General features: G+C 35.0%; 1 protein-coding gene across 1 annotated transcript in view; it reads right to left on the reverse strand.

The window, feature by feature from the left end:
- Positions 1-19,260, reverse strand: part of LOC138319718 (protein trachealess-like) — a 96,548-nt gene that overhangs the window by 22,924 nt on the left and 54,364 nt on the right. The window contains exons 3-5 of the mRNA XM_069262856.1: positions 13,330-13,565; positions 10,390-10,466; positions 4,063-4,152 (exon numbers count right to left, since the gene is read on the reverse strand). Coding sequence (XP_069118957.1) covers positions 4,063-4,152; positions 10,390-10,466; positions 13,330-13,565 — 403 coding nt within the window. The remainder of the gene's footprint in view (positions 1-4,062; positions 4,153-10,389; positions 10,467-13,329; positions 13,566-19,260) is intronic.

Raw genomic sequence — 19,260 nt, forward strand, 5'->3', positions numbered from 1 at the left:
GATGATCGATTTGGAAGCGTTTTCTCACAATATATAGCTTAAAAACTATTAAAATCACATTAATGCATGGACACATTTGTTAACTTACAGTAGTATTTCTACCAAGTGATGGGATCGTATTTTATTGATAAACACATTGAGAATACCCAGATACTTAAATGACCAGTCATTAGCCACATTAGACAGGTAGTCATTATGCACAGGTTTAACTGGTACTTTGAATAAGCTCTTAATATGTTCTAATCTATGAAACATGAATAGAAATCAGATTATTTCTTTTACTAAGTAATTTGTTTCATGTTTCATACTTACAATGATGGATATATAGATTTTACCATGTAATCTTCTACTAATTTTTTTCAGATTTAGTAATAATTTTGAAGTTTTCATATTGAAAGGCTTCATTTTTATTGAAAAGTGTAGAAATGTCTGCAATCCATAATTATAATGCCCCTCCTCTATGTATAAGGACAGGATCAAAGAATGCAACGGGAAGGAAAACAGCTAGCACCCTCATTTCTAGGTACGGGTAATCGGAGCCCTGACAGTTTTGAGATTGATTTAATTCATTAAAAGATTTGACATTTCACTGGTCAAGACCAAAAGACCTGACTAGCTGCACTGGCCTATTGTCACATGTAATTACAATTCAGGACACATCCAGTTTATGATCCCTATGATGTCAAAATCAAAACACCATACAGCCTCACATAGTATACAGCAGCTTGCCAGGACATTCCTCTATGAAATCTTTCAAAATAATTCATCCCTCTGGGGTAATTAGATATCAAAAATGTTGATTTCTATTGTAATCTGCCATGAAATGTGTTAGGTGCATTGTTGGGATATAAAATGGTTTGATTTGGGGTCTGCAACAGCCCCTCTCAACAACAATATATCAATAAAGCTTAGCCCCGAGTCACTGCTAGCTTTGATAACCTCACAAGAGAAATATGGAAATTTCTTGTGTTGATTTGGATGGTTAGGCTTGTGAAGGTGGTCCTGGTACTGACAGAGTGTTATTGATAGGCCCCTAGGGGGTGCAGAGGGACATCAATCGTGAGAGTGACCCCGTGTCGATGACAGGTGAACTGTTTGTCTCCTCCGTAACAACATTACAGCCTTAATTGAATCCCACAGTAGTGAATATGCAAAACAAAATACGCATTGCAATACACTGCTCAATACTAGAAAACGAAGGCGCTAAAAAATACCCAACAATTTTCTTTTTCGTCAGTTCAGTGGGGAATTCAGTTGATGGTGTATAAATTGAAGACAATCATTAGACTCGGATAAATCTGAGGACTAACAGGTTCTAGTGTGGAATGGCCAGTCTGCACTGCCACGAGATTTCCAGTATTTAGTTAATAGCGATTACCTCCCTATTTGTATGCATACAGAGGCCTGATGTCCGTAGAGCGTTGACAGACGAAAACTCCGCTGTAATGGCATCGCCCTAATCTCTCACATCGGCCGCTGATGAATGGACATTTTCTACTCAACAAATCCCCTACACCCAGATTTATCCTGTTTTTCTTCCATTTCAGCCTTGTTTTACTTCCGACAAGTCCTCCATTGAAAGGCGACATTTAATGAAGTACAATATGAACAAGATCAATTATCTCATCCCCTACAATAGTGACAACTCTTTCTCTCCATACAGCTTTTAAGTAACAGAGTTTGGAGCCATAATTTACTTAATACCACCCATGGCTATTTCCATTTATATATTTGTCAATACAAAATGATGATATTTTACTAGTAAACGATGTCATCCTCAGCTCAAATGTATGATTTATTGTTTTCTTACAATTGTATTTTAATATCCAATATAAAAACAATTATGTAATTTTACATCAGACAGACTCCTGAATGAAGACATCATTTAGTTTCTTTTTAAAGATTAAATAATAAATAATATAAACAAGATATTACAAAGGTAAAAAGAGATTTATAGCACATGCTTTCTCTTTTTATGGGCAATGCCAGGTTGATAAGCTCTATTTACAGAAGTTAATTCCTTGATGATTACTAATCTAACTTGGTCCATTTATAATAATCTCGAAGTTTAAAGGAGTTTTACCTCATACATAAAAATTAATGATGTAATTTAAGATTATTTATTTTCTACCGAAAACATTTATAATGAAATTAAACAGTCATTTCTTTAAATCCTACAGCTAATTTACCATATAATCCAGATATTTTGAAGGAATAAGCCACAGATTTATGACACACTCCAGTTATAAATCTACAATAATCACAGACTTTATTGCATTAGGCGACGTTTTTTTTGTATATTAGATCATTGTAAGGAAGAGATATCTACATTTAAACGTTTATTTGGCTTAAGATTAAACACGAGATTAAATCTATTTCACACAGTAGTTACTTCCCACAATGATATTACAGCAAGGTAATTGGCCAAAGTTACTCGTTTACAGCTGACTTTCACTGCTTTGTTAATACCGAGCAAAAACTTTTACTATCATACTTTGAATATATTGTAATAAATTTAACATATTCTATATGATATGAAACATGTTTTATGCATACACTTCAAATTTACGATGTATCAAATTCCCATTACTATAAACATCAAAGTGGCCTCTATTCAAAATAACTCCTTTTTTATAGTGCAGAATCAATTTTAATATTACAGATATGAAAACATCATACATAGTTATCTGTAATTCATAACAATTAATTTTTAAATATTGTCAAAACATTTCTTTATTAATATTTCTTAATACAAAACAAGAGCTGTTGATCGAAGAACAGCAAAGCTCGCCTATTCAGAAGAAGTTGATGTTCAAGTATTTACTATTTAACATGGAAATATGACAAATTAACAGACTCAAAAACCCCCTAAAGGACCCCAAATTGGTTGTATTATCACGTTCAGCATCCATACACATTAGGGAAATAAAATCATAAACATTTATGATGACTTATGCTTAAACAATTGACAAAATAGAAACTTGCTCAAAAACTTTAACATGGAAATATGACAAATTAACAGACTTAAAAACCCCCTAAAGGGCCCCAAATTGGTTGTATTATCACGTTCAGCATCTATACACATTAGGAAAATAAAATCATAAACATTTATGATGACTTAAGCTTAAACAATAGACAAAATAGAAACTTGCTCAAAAACTTTAACATGGAAATATGACAAATTAACAGACTCAAAAAACCCCTAAAGGGCCCCAAATTGGTTGTATTATCACATTCAGCATCCATACACATTAGGAAAATAAAATCATAAACATTTATGATGACTTAAGCTTAAACAATTGACGAAACAGAAACTTGCTCAAAAACTTTAACGTGAAATGGGACGCCAACGCTGACGCCGACGCCGACGCCGGGGTGACAATAGCTCCCCCTATTCTTCGAATAGGCAAGCTAAAAAACAACAATTGTCACTTAATTTGTCTTGTCAGGATCTCCCCACTACCAGCAAGCATAGTAATAACATTTCTTCTTGGTAAAAATTTGCTTAACATGACTCTCCGTCCATATAGTCATAACCATGGCTGTTAATAGGACGTTAATTAATCAAACAATCAAACAAACTCTCCGTTTGAATGGATGAAGCATTGATAACTACTATTAGTAAGTTCCTCCCAAATATGAGCATTTAAAAAATTTCCTAATTTTGTATAGTTGCTAAGTTTTGAGGGATGATATTCTCAATATTTTGCACCATAATAGAGGTCATCAAAATGTACTCAGATCATGAAATCTTAATTCATGAGAATTTCAGTTTTCTAGTATTAAATCAAAATTGTGATTTTTTTACCTGTAAAAATTATAGGCTATTTAGTGTTTGATTCCTGTTACTGAAGACTCGCTCAACATACTTAATTAATATGACTCCTCATTAATTGTATATACAAAAAAAACTGCTGATAATGGTCATGCATCCTTGTAACCCTAATATCTGATAACCATTTGATTTCTACAGGTGAAAAACCTGTCTTAATTAGTTAATGCCCAGAGTACTAGTTATAACAGAGAGATCAGGTATGTATGTATAAACTGTTGTTAGCTTACCTGTGAAAGACCAAGATATATGGAAACTGTCTCGGATATGTATAGAAATCGCCCATCACTTGCCAGAGCAAACGCAAACCCATCCAGAGACTGGAAAAATGTAAAGTCATAAACAGATCAATATGTCACATAACTTTAGGAAAGATTTTTATATAGTTTTAGAAACTCTTATTCCTTAGGTACATGTCTGCAGCTGAACAAAAAACACATCATTTAAACTTTCTGCGTGACATGATCAAGTACCTTTCATTCAACTGAAGGTTGACTGCACTAAATTCTGCATTCAATCTATAATTAGAATCTGGATACCTTTTTGCAGAAAGACAAAATATATTTTGTCAAATAAATGATTTGTTGGATACATTTCAAATTAAAACTGAAATGAATAAGTCTATACTTGATCTAAAAATAAACATTTCATTAATTTATTGCACTCTTAGGTTTAAGTATAAATCAGTTTCTTGTTGGATGCATACATTTTTATTAAAATTTTATTCTGAATTACAAATTAATGTTCTTAAATATTAAAACCTATGTTTAAGATGAATCTGCACTAACACAGACATATTACAATCATAGTCTTATACTGATCAAGGAAACCCCACAATAAAATGGGGGCACTTCAATGGGAGTGTGTAAAGCAGCTTTGTCAATCCTTTTCATTAAATAATTAACATCACACAGAAAGCCTTGAAGGCACTAAACAATGTTAAAAGTAAAATCATCACTTCATAGACATGATCAGGATGACATTCACAATAATATGACCAATGTCCAATATAGATTTGCTAGTTGTTCTGAACAAGGTTACCAACTAATAACTACGTATTGTTCTCCATGTAAAGAACTATATAGAACCGGAACCTGAAGTTATATAAGATACAAGAGAGCCAAAAGGTTATATTTCAGAAATGCCTAGTGTGCAAGAACATTTCCAGTAAAGAGCAGTGATTATATAAGATGGGGAAGGAAGACTGCTTATCACCCTACAGCTTCTATGACATACCAGTATACTAAGCGTTTTGTCCTTTTTTATAATGTCAGTTGAAATAAGAACAATGAATGTTATATGCAATTAAAAGTATTTTGATTTGACAAAAAAACATGATGATCATTGCTCCATTCCCAGCTTCGAAAATATGGTCCTACAGAAATGTTTTCCAAAAACTGCATAATCCAATTAATTAGCTGTATGTCAATTCCATACCAGTTAAAGACTGTATATGTTAAAAGATTTCACAGGTCCTGTATATATCCTCATTAAATTCAACTTGCACAATAAACAGATCAGCAGACAAATGTGGTCTTCAAAATGAGCAGACATTTAGAGACTATAGAGGCAGATTATCCTCAGGTGAATGCCAGGTGTACATATGTAATTAAACAACAGGTATGTGTTTCGTCCATGCTCCAATGCCATTTCACCTGATTGTATGAAGCCATACATTTATAGGACGGAAACAGATGGGCCTTATTTCTAAATAAATAAAAAAAACTATAATATTTTTTTTTCTAAAAAGGCTAAAAAATTTCAGTTGGCACCTAATTAAAATGATCATTTTTTTATGATTTTCAAACACCATGTGGAATATACTTAAATTCAAAAGCAGAGAGATATCTTTTATTCACAGTTCAATTTAAGTGCATTATTCTCTGAGTAAAAATATGTGAATAAAAAGAGTTGGCTTCCTTTGCAGGTCTTAGTGGCCCAAAGACTGCTGTGAATGTCGGTTTTAATAATTATAATAAGCCAGCCTACTATTGAAACCATTTGATTTTTAAACACCTCTTTGTAGACATAATGTTTTCTTTTTTATGCATTTTCAAGTAAATTTAACCTCAATGAAATGTTCAACATGTATTTGATTTGAAAGTACTGAACATCACATAAAGCCAATGCAACCAGTTCAACTTGCTAATATATTTTTCATCATATTGCACTTTCAAATTTTTCTTTAAATATATTTTCTAGAAAATTGATATTCATGTCAAGATGTTTTGAAAATAAATTGTATATAATGGGAAATGATGAGAAGGTGAGGTGAAACTGAGAATTTAAGGATCTGTTTAATCGGCCAGATTAAACGTAACACAAAACATTGAATGGGCAGCTGGGGAGGAGGCCAGACAAAGTTGGAGAGAAATCAGAATTTAACTATCTATAGAGGGTTAAATTCCCATCTTGCCTCTGATTTTCTTAATGATGTTACGTGCAAGAGGGAGTGGGGCTGCTTTTCTTTAGTTCAATCTAGTGCATCCTACAAAGCACTGGAATCATATAATGCATAAGCCATACATCAAATAGACTGGGTCTCATTTCACTACCAATTACACTATTTTAAGGACTTCTTTTGTAGCTTTTAGTAATTCTAATTAAGATAAAAATTCTTTAAACATCTTTTACATAATGACTGCAAACAAATACAAAAGTACAAGAAGAAAGTAACTTAAAGTAAAAGAATAAGAGTAGATGTTAACATGTACCAGTTGATAGAGGTGCACATTAAGAATCGTACATGTAGGTTAGCCGATGAGAGGTGAGGGGAGAGAAAGGTGTTGACCTCATGTCCTACGTATTAACCTTCCATTACAAGCCCCACTAACAAGTCATTAACTGTGTGAGACAATACTGTTAGACTGCAGGCTGTAAAACACCCATTCCTTGTGCTGTTACACAGGATCAAACAGGCATTACCAGGGGATCAAACCGATCAACAACTTGATACCCTCCCAGGAAATGAGAACTATACCATCCACCACCAACACACAGGCTTCTAACATGCCTGTATCCATGACAATGTCTAGTTACATGAGTACAGAACACTGACAGTCCTGTATCCATGACAATGTCTAGTTACAGGAATACAGGACACTGACTGGCTTGTATCCATGACAATGTCTAGTTACTTGAGTATATAGGACACTGACAGTCCTGTATCCATGACAATCTCTAGTTACAGGAGTACAAAACACTTGACAGGACTGTACCCATGATAATGTCTAGTCTATTTACTGGAGTACACATGACACTGACTGTCCTGTATCCATGACAATCTCTAGTTACAGGAGTACAGAACACAGACAGGCCTGTATCCATGACAATCTCTAGTTACAGGAGTACAAAACACTTGACAGGGCTGTACCCATGATAATGTCTAGTCTATTTACTGGAGTACACATGACACTGACTGTCCTGTATCCATGACAATCTCTAGTTACAAGAATACAGTCAACTCACAGGCTAGTATCCATGTCAATGTATAACTACAGGAGTAAAGTCTTCCCACAGGTATGTATCTATGGTAGTGTCTAGTAACAGGGGTACAGTCCACTTACAGGCTTGTATCCACGACAATATCTAGTACAGGAGAACAGACCACTCACAGGTCTATATCCATGACAATGTCTAGTTATTGCAGTATAGTCCACTGGCAGGCCTGTATATATGACAATGTCTAGTAACAGAAGTACAAAGGACACTGACAGGCCTGTATCCATGACAATGTCTAGTTACAGGAGTATATAGGACACTGACAGACATGTATCCATGATAATGTCTAGTTACAGGAGTATATAGGACACTGACAGTCCTGTATCCATGACAATGTCTAGCTATAGGAGTAAAGGACACTGACAGTCGTGTATTCATGACAATACCTAGTTACAGGAGTATATAGGACACTGACAGTCCTGTATCCATGACAATGTCTAGTTACAGGAGTGCAGACCACTCACAAGCCTGTATCCATGACAATGTCTAGTTATAGGAATAAACGACACTGACAGTCCTGTATCCATGCTAATGCCTAGTTACAGGAGTATATAGGACACTGACAGTCCTGTATCCATGACAATGTCTAGTTACAGGAGTATATAGGACACTGACAGACATGTATCCATGATAATGTCTAGTTACAGGAGTGCAGACCACTCACAAGCCTGTATCCATGACAATGTCTAGTTATATGAGTATATATGACACTGACAGTCCTGTATCCATGACAATGTCTAGTTACAGGAGTATATAGGACACTGACAGTCCTGTATTGATTACAATGTCTAATAACAGGAGTAAAGGACACTGACAGTCCTGTATCCATGACAATGTCTAGTTACAGGAGTATATAGGACACTGACAGTCCTGTATCCATGACAATGTCTAGTTACAGGAGTATATAGGACACTGACAGTCCTGTATCCATGACAATGTCTAGTTACAGGAGTATATAGGACACTGACAGTCCTGTATCCATGACAATGTCTAGTTACAGGAGTATATAGGACACTGACAGTCCTGTATCCATGACAATGTCTAGTTACAGGAGTATATAGGACACTGACAGTCCTGTATCCATGACAATGTCTAGTAAAAGGAGTATATAGGACACTGACAGTCCTGTATCCATGACAATGTCTAGTTACAGGAGTATATAGGACACTGACAGTCCTGTATCCATGACAATGTCTAGTTACAGGAGTATATAGGACACTGACAGTCCTGTATCCATGACAATGTCTAGTTACAGGAGTATATAGGACACTGACAGTCCTGTATCCATGATAATGTCTAGTTACAGGAGTATATAGAACACTGACAGGCCTGTATCCAAGACAATGCCTAGTTACAGGAGTATATAGGACACTGACTGTCCTGTATCCATGACACACTGACAGTCCTGTATCCATGACAATGTCTAGTTACAGGAGTATATAGGACACTGACAGTCCTGTATCCATGACAATGTCTAGTTACAGGAGTATATAGGACACTGACAGTCCTGTATCCATGACAATGTCTAGTAAAATGAGTATATAGGACACTGACAGTCCTGTATCCATGACAATGTCTAGTAAAAGGAGTATATAGGACACTGACAGTCCTGTATCCATGACAATGTCTAGTTACAGGAGTATATAGGACACTTACAGTCCTGTATCCATGACAATGTCTAGTAAAAGGAGTACAGGCTACTCACAGGAGTATACCTATGACAATGTTTAGCTACATAAATACAGACTCATGCAATGTTTGGTAACTGGTTTGATTATTTGTTTGATTTAACTAATGTCCTAATAACAGCTAGTGTCCTGTAAGGATGGCCTCCCATGCATGCAGTGTGTTGTGTGTATGAAGTACAAGGTGCTTGTTCTGGGAAACTGTGGTATATTCTTTTATATTTGTGCTATGTCTTCTTGTATAATGGGACTCTTGGCCTTTTTATACGAAGACACCAAGCTACACAACCCATCTGATCACATTATACTGACAACTGGCAAACCAGTCGTCCTTCTCCCTCAATGAGTGCTAAGCAGGAGCAGAAACTACCACTTTTATAAACTTGGCCAAGGGACAGAGCCCCGAGCCTTCCTCATAGGGCGAGTGCTCAACTAAAGGCCAAAAGTGAGGTGGTATCAAGGGAGATGTGAACTTTATAACTGTATTCTCTTTAACATCTACAATGTATAGAGAAAAAAAAGAAGAAAGAAAAAAGTAAGTGAAGAAAAAAGAAAAGATAAGATCCTAAGTTTAGTCGCCTTTTACAATCATGCAATTGGGGCAGCAGATACAATTCTTACACCCTACCTGCTGGTTACTAGAGTAAAGACTACTGACAAACCTTCACTCACAGTATATAATGGCATTGATATTCATTTGGTATGTTATTTATCTATGTTTAAGACTTTTTATACATTCAAAACATATTTGACGTGTTTTAAAATGCTAACGATGTGATAAAATTTAGAATTAATGGATGATAGTTTGCCTTCAGTATAATTCTAGACCTAATTGTAGACTTAATCAATGAACCAGTATGTTTTTGTGGAACCAGAAATGACAATTAAAGCCAGGAAGTCTCCACCAGGATCGGCTGGGCCTCTCTAATCCCCTAAAGGATCTTTGTCTATCCATACCATACAACACATCACGATCTGTCATAAATCACGATCACCAATTATTTTATTGCTTGAAATCTAGTTTTCCACTGAAAACCTTGACATCCTGACCTCAACTGACTAGCCATTGTTTGACCTTGAAATTATGACCTTGAGTTTGATCTTTGAATTCACTGAATGACATTTGTCCCTGACATGGTTACGTAGGGGTAAATATAACGCAATTATGTGGATGTGATATGGAGTGTAAAACTGTCTAATTTGATTTAAAAGGATTTGCTTTCCATAATATTCAAAGTAAAATCAATTCTGAGTCTACTGAAACATACCAGTCTAGCTGTTTACGTAATTGTTTATAAATAATTATAGACATAATTTCAACAATGAATATGAAATATTCCCTAACCAAGGAATCACATATGTCATACACACCTGTAATATATGGGTCCCCTGATGGGATTCAAATACGTCCAACGCTATATTGGCAATATTGCGGCGGCGACTATGATCTGCAAACAAAAGCGGTACTGTGACACAATTTATACATTTAGCTTAAAAAGTTTTAATAAAATACAAAACATAAATAAATAAAACTTATTGCTTTCAAATGGTTAAAAAATATTTTCTTGTTTTCATTAAATTTTGGAATATGTGCATTGATTTACACAGAAAACTTTAATTTCAACTGTTTTTTTAATATACATTTTTTGCATGACTTTGAAATGACAGAAGAATCTTATCATATTGCATGCAATTACTGTGCACAGAAAGCAGTTGATCTAGAACTCTGACAAAAATAAATAGATAAATAAATAAAAATTCCTATCCTCATATGAATTTTGTAAATACACCTGACATATCTACTGATTCATAACCAGCCTACAATCAAAAACAAGATAATAGAGCAGCCTACTGCCTTAATTTTCTGAAGGTTTGAACAATTTTTTCCCCATTTTAATCAAAATGTTAAATATGTACAACATAATATTCCAGATGTTCCAAGATCTTCTATAGGAAAATAAAGGACAACGATACAAAGGTGAGATTAAAATGTGTCGACCTGATATGAAGCTCTGTAACATGACTGTTATCTGGAGGAGGTGGTTTCTGAGGCTGAAAGGATCCCCCTCCAGTAGCAGTGAGGGAGGTCCCCCAGCTCCTCCCCAGCCTTATATTACACTTTCCCATTTCATCCATTACCTTTAATCAGAGAAAGATTACAAGGCATCAGATCGACTGCTGTCTGTCAAAACTGGTCAGAGAAACCAACAGTTGAAAGAATGCCAAATGAAGGTGATATAGAAACGGGGTCAGATACGAAAAGGAAGGGTCATAGAAGATGAAGGAGCCTAAGGGATCTCCTTGCGGAACCCCCTCACCCAAATGTCATGCTTCATTTAACTCTGCAGTGTATCAGATAGCACTGGGCAAATAAATCAGGACTGATCTGCCAGGCCAACACAGAGAAAAAAGGCCAACATCTCTTGAATAATCAGCCAAAAAATTCAAAAACTCCCGTCAAGGACTTGACTGGTGATGTTTTGTTTAATGCTGGAACCACTTTGACCAAGAGGTTTTGCATTAAAGTGGGTGGGAAATTTGATAGCCAGGGCCCTACACCTGCAGCTTGTGTGAGCTATCGGTTACCATGCTTGGAGTAATCAGAGAGCGATACACAGGGCTGTTTAAGGGAGAGTTGCAGTAAATATGATTAAGACTATCTCTTAGGCATTGTCAACATTCTTGCTACAGTGACTGCAGCTGTAAAATGCAGGCCTCAAAACCTTTACTGTTGTTCAGAAGTCTCCACCTAGAATCTCGCCAAGGTCCAGAGACCTACCACACAGCTGGAAACTATTCCCAGAAATCAAACAAACATTTTTTCTCTTCTTTTTAACAAAGGAAAATGTTTTGGAGCAATGACAATTTATACAGCAATGTGGTCAAAATTAGTATAAATGAATGGATGTCACTGGAGAATGTTCCTGACATAGCTTCTAATTTAAGCATATTGGACTAATTATTAGACCATTCTATTTCAATGACGATGATGATGCTCATCTGAAACAACGATATCTTCCATCTAATGATTTAATCTTTGTGGATGAGCTAGACAGTCAAAGATAGCAGTAAAAAACCCATTGGTGATCATGCCTTTAACAACATTCAGAAACTAATGTCCAAAGACACAATATTCAATGTTTATACATTACTAGAAAATTGGACAAATAAAAAACAAATGAAAACAAATTGTGGGGAAATTTAAAAGGATTGTATTCTATACATTTTCTGTGTAAAAAAAACCCAAAAACAAGCAAAAACTGACATTATATATATTCAATAAAATAATCAACTAAATGACAAATTAATCTAAGCATCAATAATGCCTGTCCAAATGTAAGCCATTAAAACATCCATTAGAGATTACATGTAATACTCCTGTTCAGGAATGTTATTCACAATTGAGGTTTTTCTTAGGCAGCGGGATGGACAATATTTTATAATACACTGTATATATTTTCCCTTTGTGGAGGAGTTAGATGCTACAATAAAGTCAATTAAAGCCTGAATTATCCCACAAATAATTCTGAATTAAGTGTCCAGAGTTTAGACAAATAGCGCTTTCATAGCACATGGGACTAGTTATAAGACTATAGCTCTCACAAATACCTCTTTAATTGACCCTTAATTACCTGCACTTATCAGTAAGTAGATCCTTCACAGACACAACTGTTAAATAGACAAGGTTGCCCATGTACTTTTTGCTCCTTTGCAAAACCACAAAAATATTTTGACTCCAGAGTTTGATTTAGGTTTTCATTCTGCATATAGCAACCTCAATCAGAAGCTATATATTGGTCACTTAAGGACTTTGTTCTCACTGAAGGACTATTATTTCAATATTCTGCATGGAAGTAGATTTGTTTTGAGTGAGATACAGGATAATACTGTATTGTGTCTCCTTGTGATACAGGCTAATACTGCATTGTGTCTCCTTGTGATAGTGGCACTGCTGTATAGTGCTACCTCAACGAAGCATACAGCCCATAGACTGTGGTTTGTCTCTGACTATGGACAGAACATTCCTCATACATTTTTGTACAGCTCAAATCAAAAGCCAGAAGTTAAGGAGACATTAAGAAAATGAAAACCTTAAAAAAGAAGAAAATGATAAGATCCTTTCATAGACCTTTTTTTATAATTTGATGTGGGAGGCTAATGGTGTACTAATTGAAATGGCTCTTAAAGTGAACTTCTCTTATTGTCCTCCTACAGTACAGAATGAGCAAGGAAAGGATAGGACAGAATAGGGCAGACATGCGCATTTAAAACTATATTCTCCCTAGTATTAAAACAAATTTAAATACATACTTTTAAGAGATTTTGTGTGTGTAGCATCTCGTGACCAGGGTGGGTCCCCATGTGATGAGAAATCTTGAATTTTTAGATAGCTAATAGACAGTCGTATGATGGAGGCTTTGTCCAGCTGACTCGTGATGGCAGGTGGCAGCGGTAAAAGCTTGGCTAGTTCGTAGAATTCATAGTTCTCCTTCCCTCGCCTTGATCGAGCAGCATCACGCGACTTTTCCTTCCTGAGTTCCAGGATACTGAAAAATATGAACACACAACTTTTCTTGGAAGATATACAAAACGGCCACTTTTTTTACATGTGCCCTTTAATCACATACAAACATATGACACTAATCGAAACATTTCACGTTTCCAATTAACCGAGTTTTACAAAAACTGACAAGATGTAGCATTATTGTAACAAATGTATAACTTGGTTTGGTGTATTAGGTTTAACGCCATATTAACAGTCAGGTGCTGTTTTTACAAATCATTAAATTAGATTGAAAGTGCCATTAATAAATGCAGAATTGTCTTGATTACACAATATTATATATCTTAAAAGCAAAATTATACAGAAAAGTTAAAACTGTCAACATCTTTCTTCTATAGCACCAAAAAGAATTATAATAAAACTACTTGTAAGATAGTCATGACACAATGAATCATCCAAATAAAGCATTATAAATATCACAGCTTTTTAAAAATACATTGTATCAAAAAATAATTCCATGTGACTTTGTGTCATATTATCAGTTACATGATGATACTGATAATAGTGATGACGTCAATGTAACAGTCAATGAATAGGATGTAGATCTAGAATGATCTGGATGCTGTTATATGGCCTTGTGATCCTCAATATAGATTTAACAGTTTGAAGATTCCCATTGTAAAGTCTTCTTATCTACTTAGTGACTGATCTTCTGTACTTTTACTCCATTTTGTCTGATCTTAATTTTCTCTCAATGCACTTAACACATAGGACTTAGAGACATTATGAAGATTAATAATAAGATGCTAGTCCAAATCTGTAAACTTCATCATAGATTTCTATAAATCCTGCTACTTTTTGCTACATTTGCTCTCTAATGACATCAGTTTCATTTTTTTTCATGAATCCTTTTTTTATTAGTTAGCATACTTGAGTTACACTTGCTTTCTTTGTGTGCTCATTGGAGTGTCTAAAGCAATTTCTGCGATTCATAGAGAGCCCAATCATAGAGGAAGATTAGCATTGGACACATTATGATGCTAATATAGAAGGAAATGCTGCTCTACGATACTGAGATGCAAGAGGTACCGGGGGATTCTGGCCATCACCGGCACTGCCAAAGTAGCAAGTGCTGAGTCCAATCAGTGGGAAATAACATAATGAAATTTGATGTTCTTCAAAACTCACAGCAATTTCTATTTCTCCTTTTAATCAAGGCGAACGGAGATCTCCGGAAATAAAACGATTATATTTTCACTGTATCCTAATGTTATTTCACTCCGTGAAGACTTTTAGAGAAAAAAGTGGCGTATGAGCACGGCACATCAATTTCTCTGACTGATTGCATTAGCTGGGAACCAAACAACGCTGTAATTTATTTCCACTCTATTTCAATAATTGAGTAATTGAATTATTGTGACAGTTTGTATGTTGATAAAGCGTTTTAGAAGACAATGCTTATGATTGGTAGAAGGTACAATTTGAACTCTGGGGGATTGTCTCAACCAGTGTTCTGTAACTCTCCTTGTCGCCGCACCTATTATTAGATCAACACATATCACCGAGGATTATTTGGTCCGCAAAACAATTAGCACACTCAATGTAAGTCAAGCTAAAGGTTAATATGAGTAGGGGGTGGTGAGAGTATGGACACTGTCATATCATCATCAGCAGCCATATCCCACCATACTTCTTCAAAGCCACTCAGGGTATTATGTGCATTATGAAGACATCTTCTATCCTCCCTTCTCTTGTAGACTTAATAATCAGTTGTTAATGCATTATGAGTGAACATATATGGCATTCACAATGTGAGTGGTGAATTATGACAAAGTTACCACAGTGTGGAACCTATCACTCCCTCTTTTCTATGTGCTACTATAAACCAACTTATTTAAATGTGTGAATTAGTTTTTGCATATTTTGTAGTTGATTAGATATTGTTAGAATAGTCAAACCATCCGACTCTATATTACAAAATTAATTTAAATTGTCATGGAGAAGTCATTAAGCATTAACACTCAAAAGATATTCACAACATAAAAAAGTTTTATGTAGGGACCAGTAACTGGCTGAGTGGCTATAACCTTTATATATTTAACATCGATTGTGAAACAATTAAGTTATTTAACTTATACAAATCACTTTCGATGACCCAGATGTAAACGAGCGACCTTAAGACCTCATTGACTGCATGGTTAAGGTAGATATACTACTTAAGCCCTAATACCTCAGTGACTGCATGGTTAAGGTAGATATACTACTTAAGCCCTTAATACCTCAGTGACTGCATGGTTAAGGTAGATATACTACTTAAGCCCTTAAGACCTCAGTGACTGCATGGTTAAGGTAGATATACTACTTAAGCCCTTAAGACCTCAGTGACTGCATGGTTAAGGTAGATATACTACTTAAGCCCTTAAGACCTCAGTGACTGCATGGTTAAGGTAGATATACTACTTAAGCCCTTAAGACCTCAGTGACTGCATGGTTAAGGTAGATATACTACTTAAGCCCTAAGACCTCAGTGACTGCATGGTTAAGGTAGATATACTACTTAAGCCCTTAATACCTCAGTGACTGCATGGTTAAGGTAGATATACTACGTAAGCCCTTAAGACCTCAGTGACTGCATGGTTAAGGTAGATATACTACTTAAGCCCTAATACCTCAGTGACTGCATGGTTAAGGTAGCTCCATACTTTTGGGAAAACCCATGTCATTTTTTTCTAACAGGTCTTATTTTCTTGCATTTTTCATGTAGATTTCAAATCTGTAAAGATAAATGGGTGTTCTCGAACTACTTTTTGAGATATTTGAGCTTGAAATATACCATCCATGCAAATTTGCTGACCGAAAATAGAAAAATTCGTAAAATTATGTTTTCTGTAATATTAGGGTGAATATAGTCTCGATCCTGTTGATTTTTTGTCCTAAATTTCTTACGATAGAACAATATACAAAACTATTTTATTTTTACAAATGCTAACTAATTTTTGTTATTTCCCAGGACCGTTTCTATACGTAATTATCATGTTTTGCCATATTTTCGCCCGTAAAAAATCAATGAATAGGCCAAAAAGGAAATGAAAACCCATGTCAATTTCACAATATTTGTATATGATATGCCCAAGGTAATATGTTTTTCAAATATCATATAAAAACACGGGGTCCTCGATCAAAATTTCACAATTTTGTAAGCTTGAAGTTTGTAACTCGCAACCCTACCCCCGTTTCATCCAGTGCTAAGATGGGTTATATTTGACTATTTTTCGAAAATCATGCCGCAAAAAAACATTCCACATCAGTTCATACGTTTATGTGATATTATATCTGGTTTATGTCTGTTCGTTTTTATGATTTTCTCCAAATTGTGTGTTTAAAGGAAATCCGTATGCGATTTTTGTAGAATTCCGGAATTTCGGTCCGGCTGGGTCCCCTCTTATCATTTATAGCGACGAACGGCACTTCCGGTGTTTAAAAATCCATTCCCATTTACGACAGGGACCGCAAAAACCACAGAGATAGCATATAATTTTCACTTCACTGCTGTTATTTGATTTATTTAATGATTTTAAACATTCAATATTATATGTAGACAATTTTAACCCATTGAAAAAATATCCAAGTGTGATGTCGTGGCGTATCGGAAACCATTCTGGAATTCAAAACAACCTCCGCAACTTCCGGTATAGCGTCATATAAATTGGCGCGATTTTCAAAAGTATGGACCTACCTTAAGGTAGATATACTACTTAAGCCCTTAAGACCTCAGTGACTGCATGGTTAAGGTAGATATACTACTTAAGCCCTTAAGACCTCAGTGACTGCATGGTTAAGGTAGATATACTACTTAAGCCCTTAAGACCTCAGTGACTGCATGGTTAAGGTAGATATACTACTTAAGCCCTTAATACCTCAGTGACTGCATGGTTAAGGTAGATATACTACTTAAGCCCTTAAGACCTCAGTGACTGCATGGTTAAGGTAGATATACTACTTAAGCCCTTAAGACCTCAGTGACTGCATGGTTAAGGTGCCCAACATATTATTCCTTTATAACCACCCTGATACAGGGTTGGTCAGCATCAAATATAAAGGACCAATAATGTCAATCCAGTTACTCCCATATACTTATAGAAGATATACAGGCATATATATATATGCACTATTATATTGTTATATATGTGTAATTTGTATGAAAATTAAAACAAAATTTTCATCCTTTCTCCAAGTCAAATGGAAGATCTCTCAGAAGTACATGTGCAGTAGTGTAGGGTGTCCACCATAAAAAGGAATGATGGTGGATCACGTAGCTACTAATTATTGTCACACTTGACAATGTTTACCAGTGAAACAAGCAAGTTTTAGCACAAGAATGCACCTTGAAGTCATTTCCATCTGAAACTGTATATTTCATCACATCAGCTACTGCACAAAAACAAACTAAATCCTTTTATGATTTCCATCTAATTGAGAAATTTAGTGGAAAATGTAAAATTATAGTATGATATTACTGAATTGAAGTCGTTAAAGCTTGCACTTACTAAAGGAGGTGGGTGTGTCTGTTGATAAGTGGAGAGTTACAACAATGCCGCGCTGAAATCGTAGAACTTCCAACGTAAAGTTTGTCTGTGTCTGAATGCACTCATAAAACAACATTATGGTCATCACTCAATAAAACTCAGCTTAGTCAACCGGGTATGGTACAATGTATTGTTAAAATATTCCTTGATGATAACAATGAAGAAGCATAATATCATAAAAGAAATATTAAAAAAATATGGAAAAATAAATGCTGTTAATCGATCCTTATTTTATTTTTAAGATAAATGTTCATTTCTGTATGAAAAAAAATAAGAATTTCATAGAAACAGTTAGGGTCTAATTTATAAAATCCTGCGATTAAGATGACAATGCCTCTGTTGTTACGTCCCTGACAGATCTAATGGGTAGATACACCTGTTTTACATGTTTTAAGTAGAGACCATGAAATTGGAATACACAACAGACATGTTGTTATACCTTATAAGCTGCACATGTTGTGGGGTGGAGGCCATTAAAACAACGCTTTACAGGAATAATGTAACAGTCTGATGATGATGACATATCTCTTAACACTTGTTATTTTTTAATTATTGTAATATACAGACTGATATATGGTGGATTTAAGTATGTCTATACCCTACCTATAATGCCTACAAAGTGAAGCATACAGAAACCTATCAGTATGGTGGGTATAAGGGTATCACACACTGTGATTTTTTTTTTGGAAGCACAAAAAAATAAACATGTTCTGACATAAATTCCATGGACCCTCAAAAATCTGAACACTTAAATTCGAAACCCAAACCATTCCTGTTTGTAAAATTTCCGACAGCCAGATTCTGTTTAGATAATATTAATATCTGTTCCCTGATAATTCTGTTCAAATTGTGTTTTGATGACTATTGCCAGGTACACTGCATTAATAATTTTGTTCCTTTTATTTTATTCCACTTTTTGTTTCCTTTAAATCACTACCTTTCATGAGTGTGATAATAAATGCACAATGATATAAAATTCAAAGTTTAAAGTAAAAAGAACATACATATGTGTATTACTTATGTTAACACCTGCCCATAGCTCATTATCGGACTAGGAAATGGCTGCAATCATACATCACATATATTCTCACACTCGATCAAACAGCTTTTCAATTAATAAAGGTTATTTCATTCATTTTATCAATTACCAAA

The sequence above is a fragment of the Argopecten irradians genome, chromosome 3 (genome assembly GCF_041381155.1).
Source record: "Argopecten irradians isolate NY chromosome 3, Ai_NY, whole genome shotgun sequence".
Taxonomy (NCBI): Eukaryota; Metazoa; Mollusca; class Bivalvia; order Pectinida; family Pectinidae; genus Argopecten; species Argopecten irradians.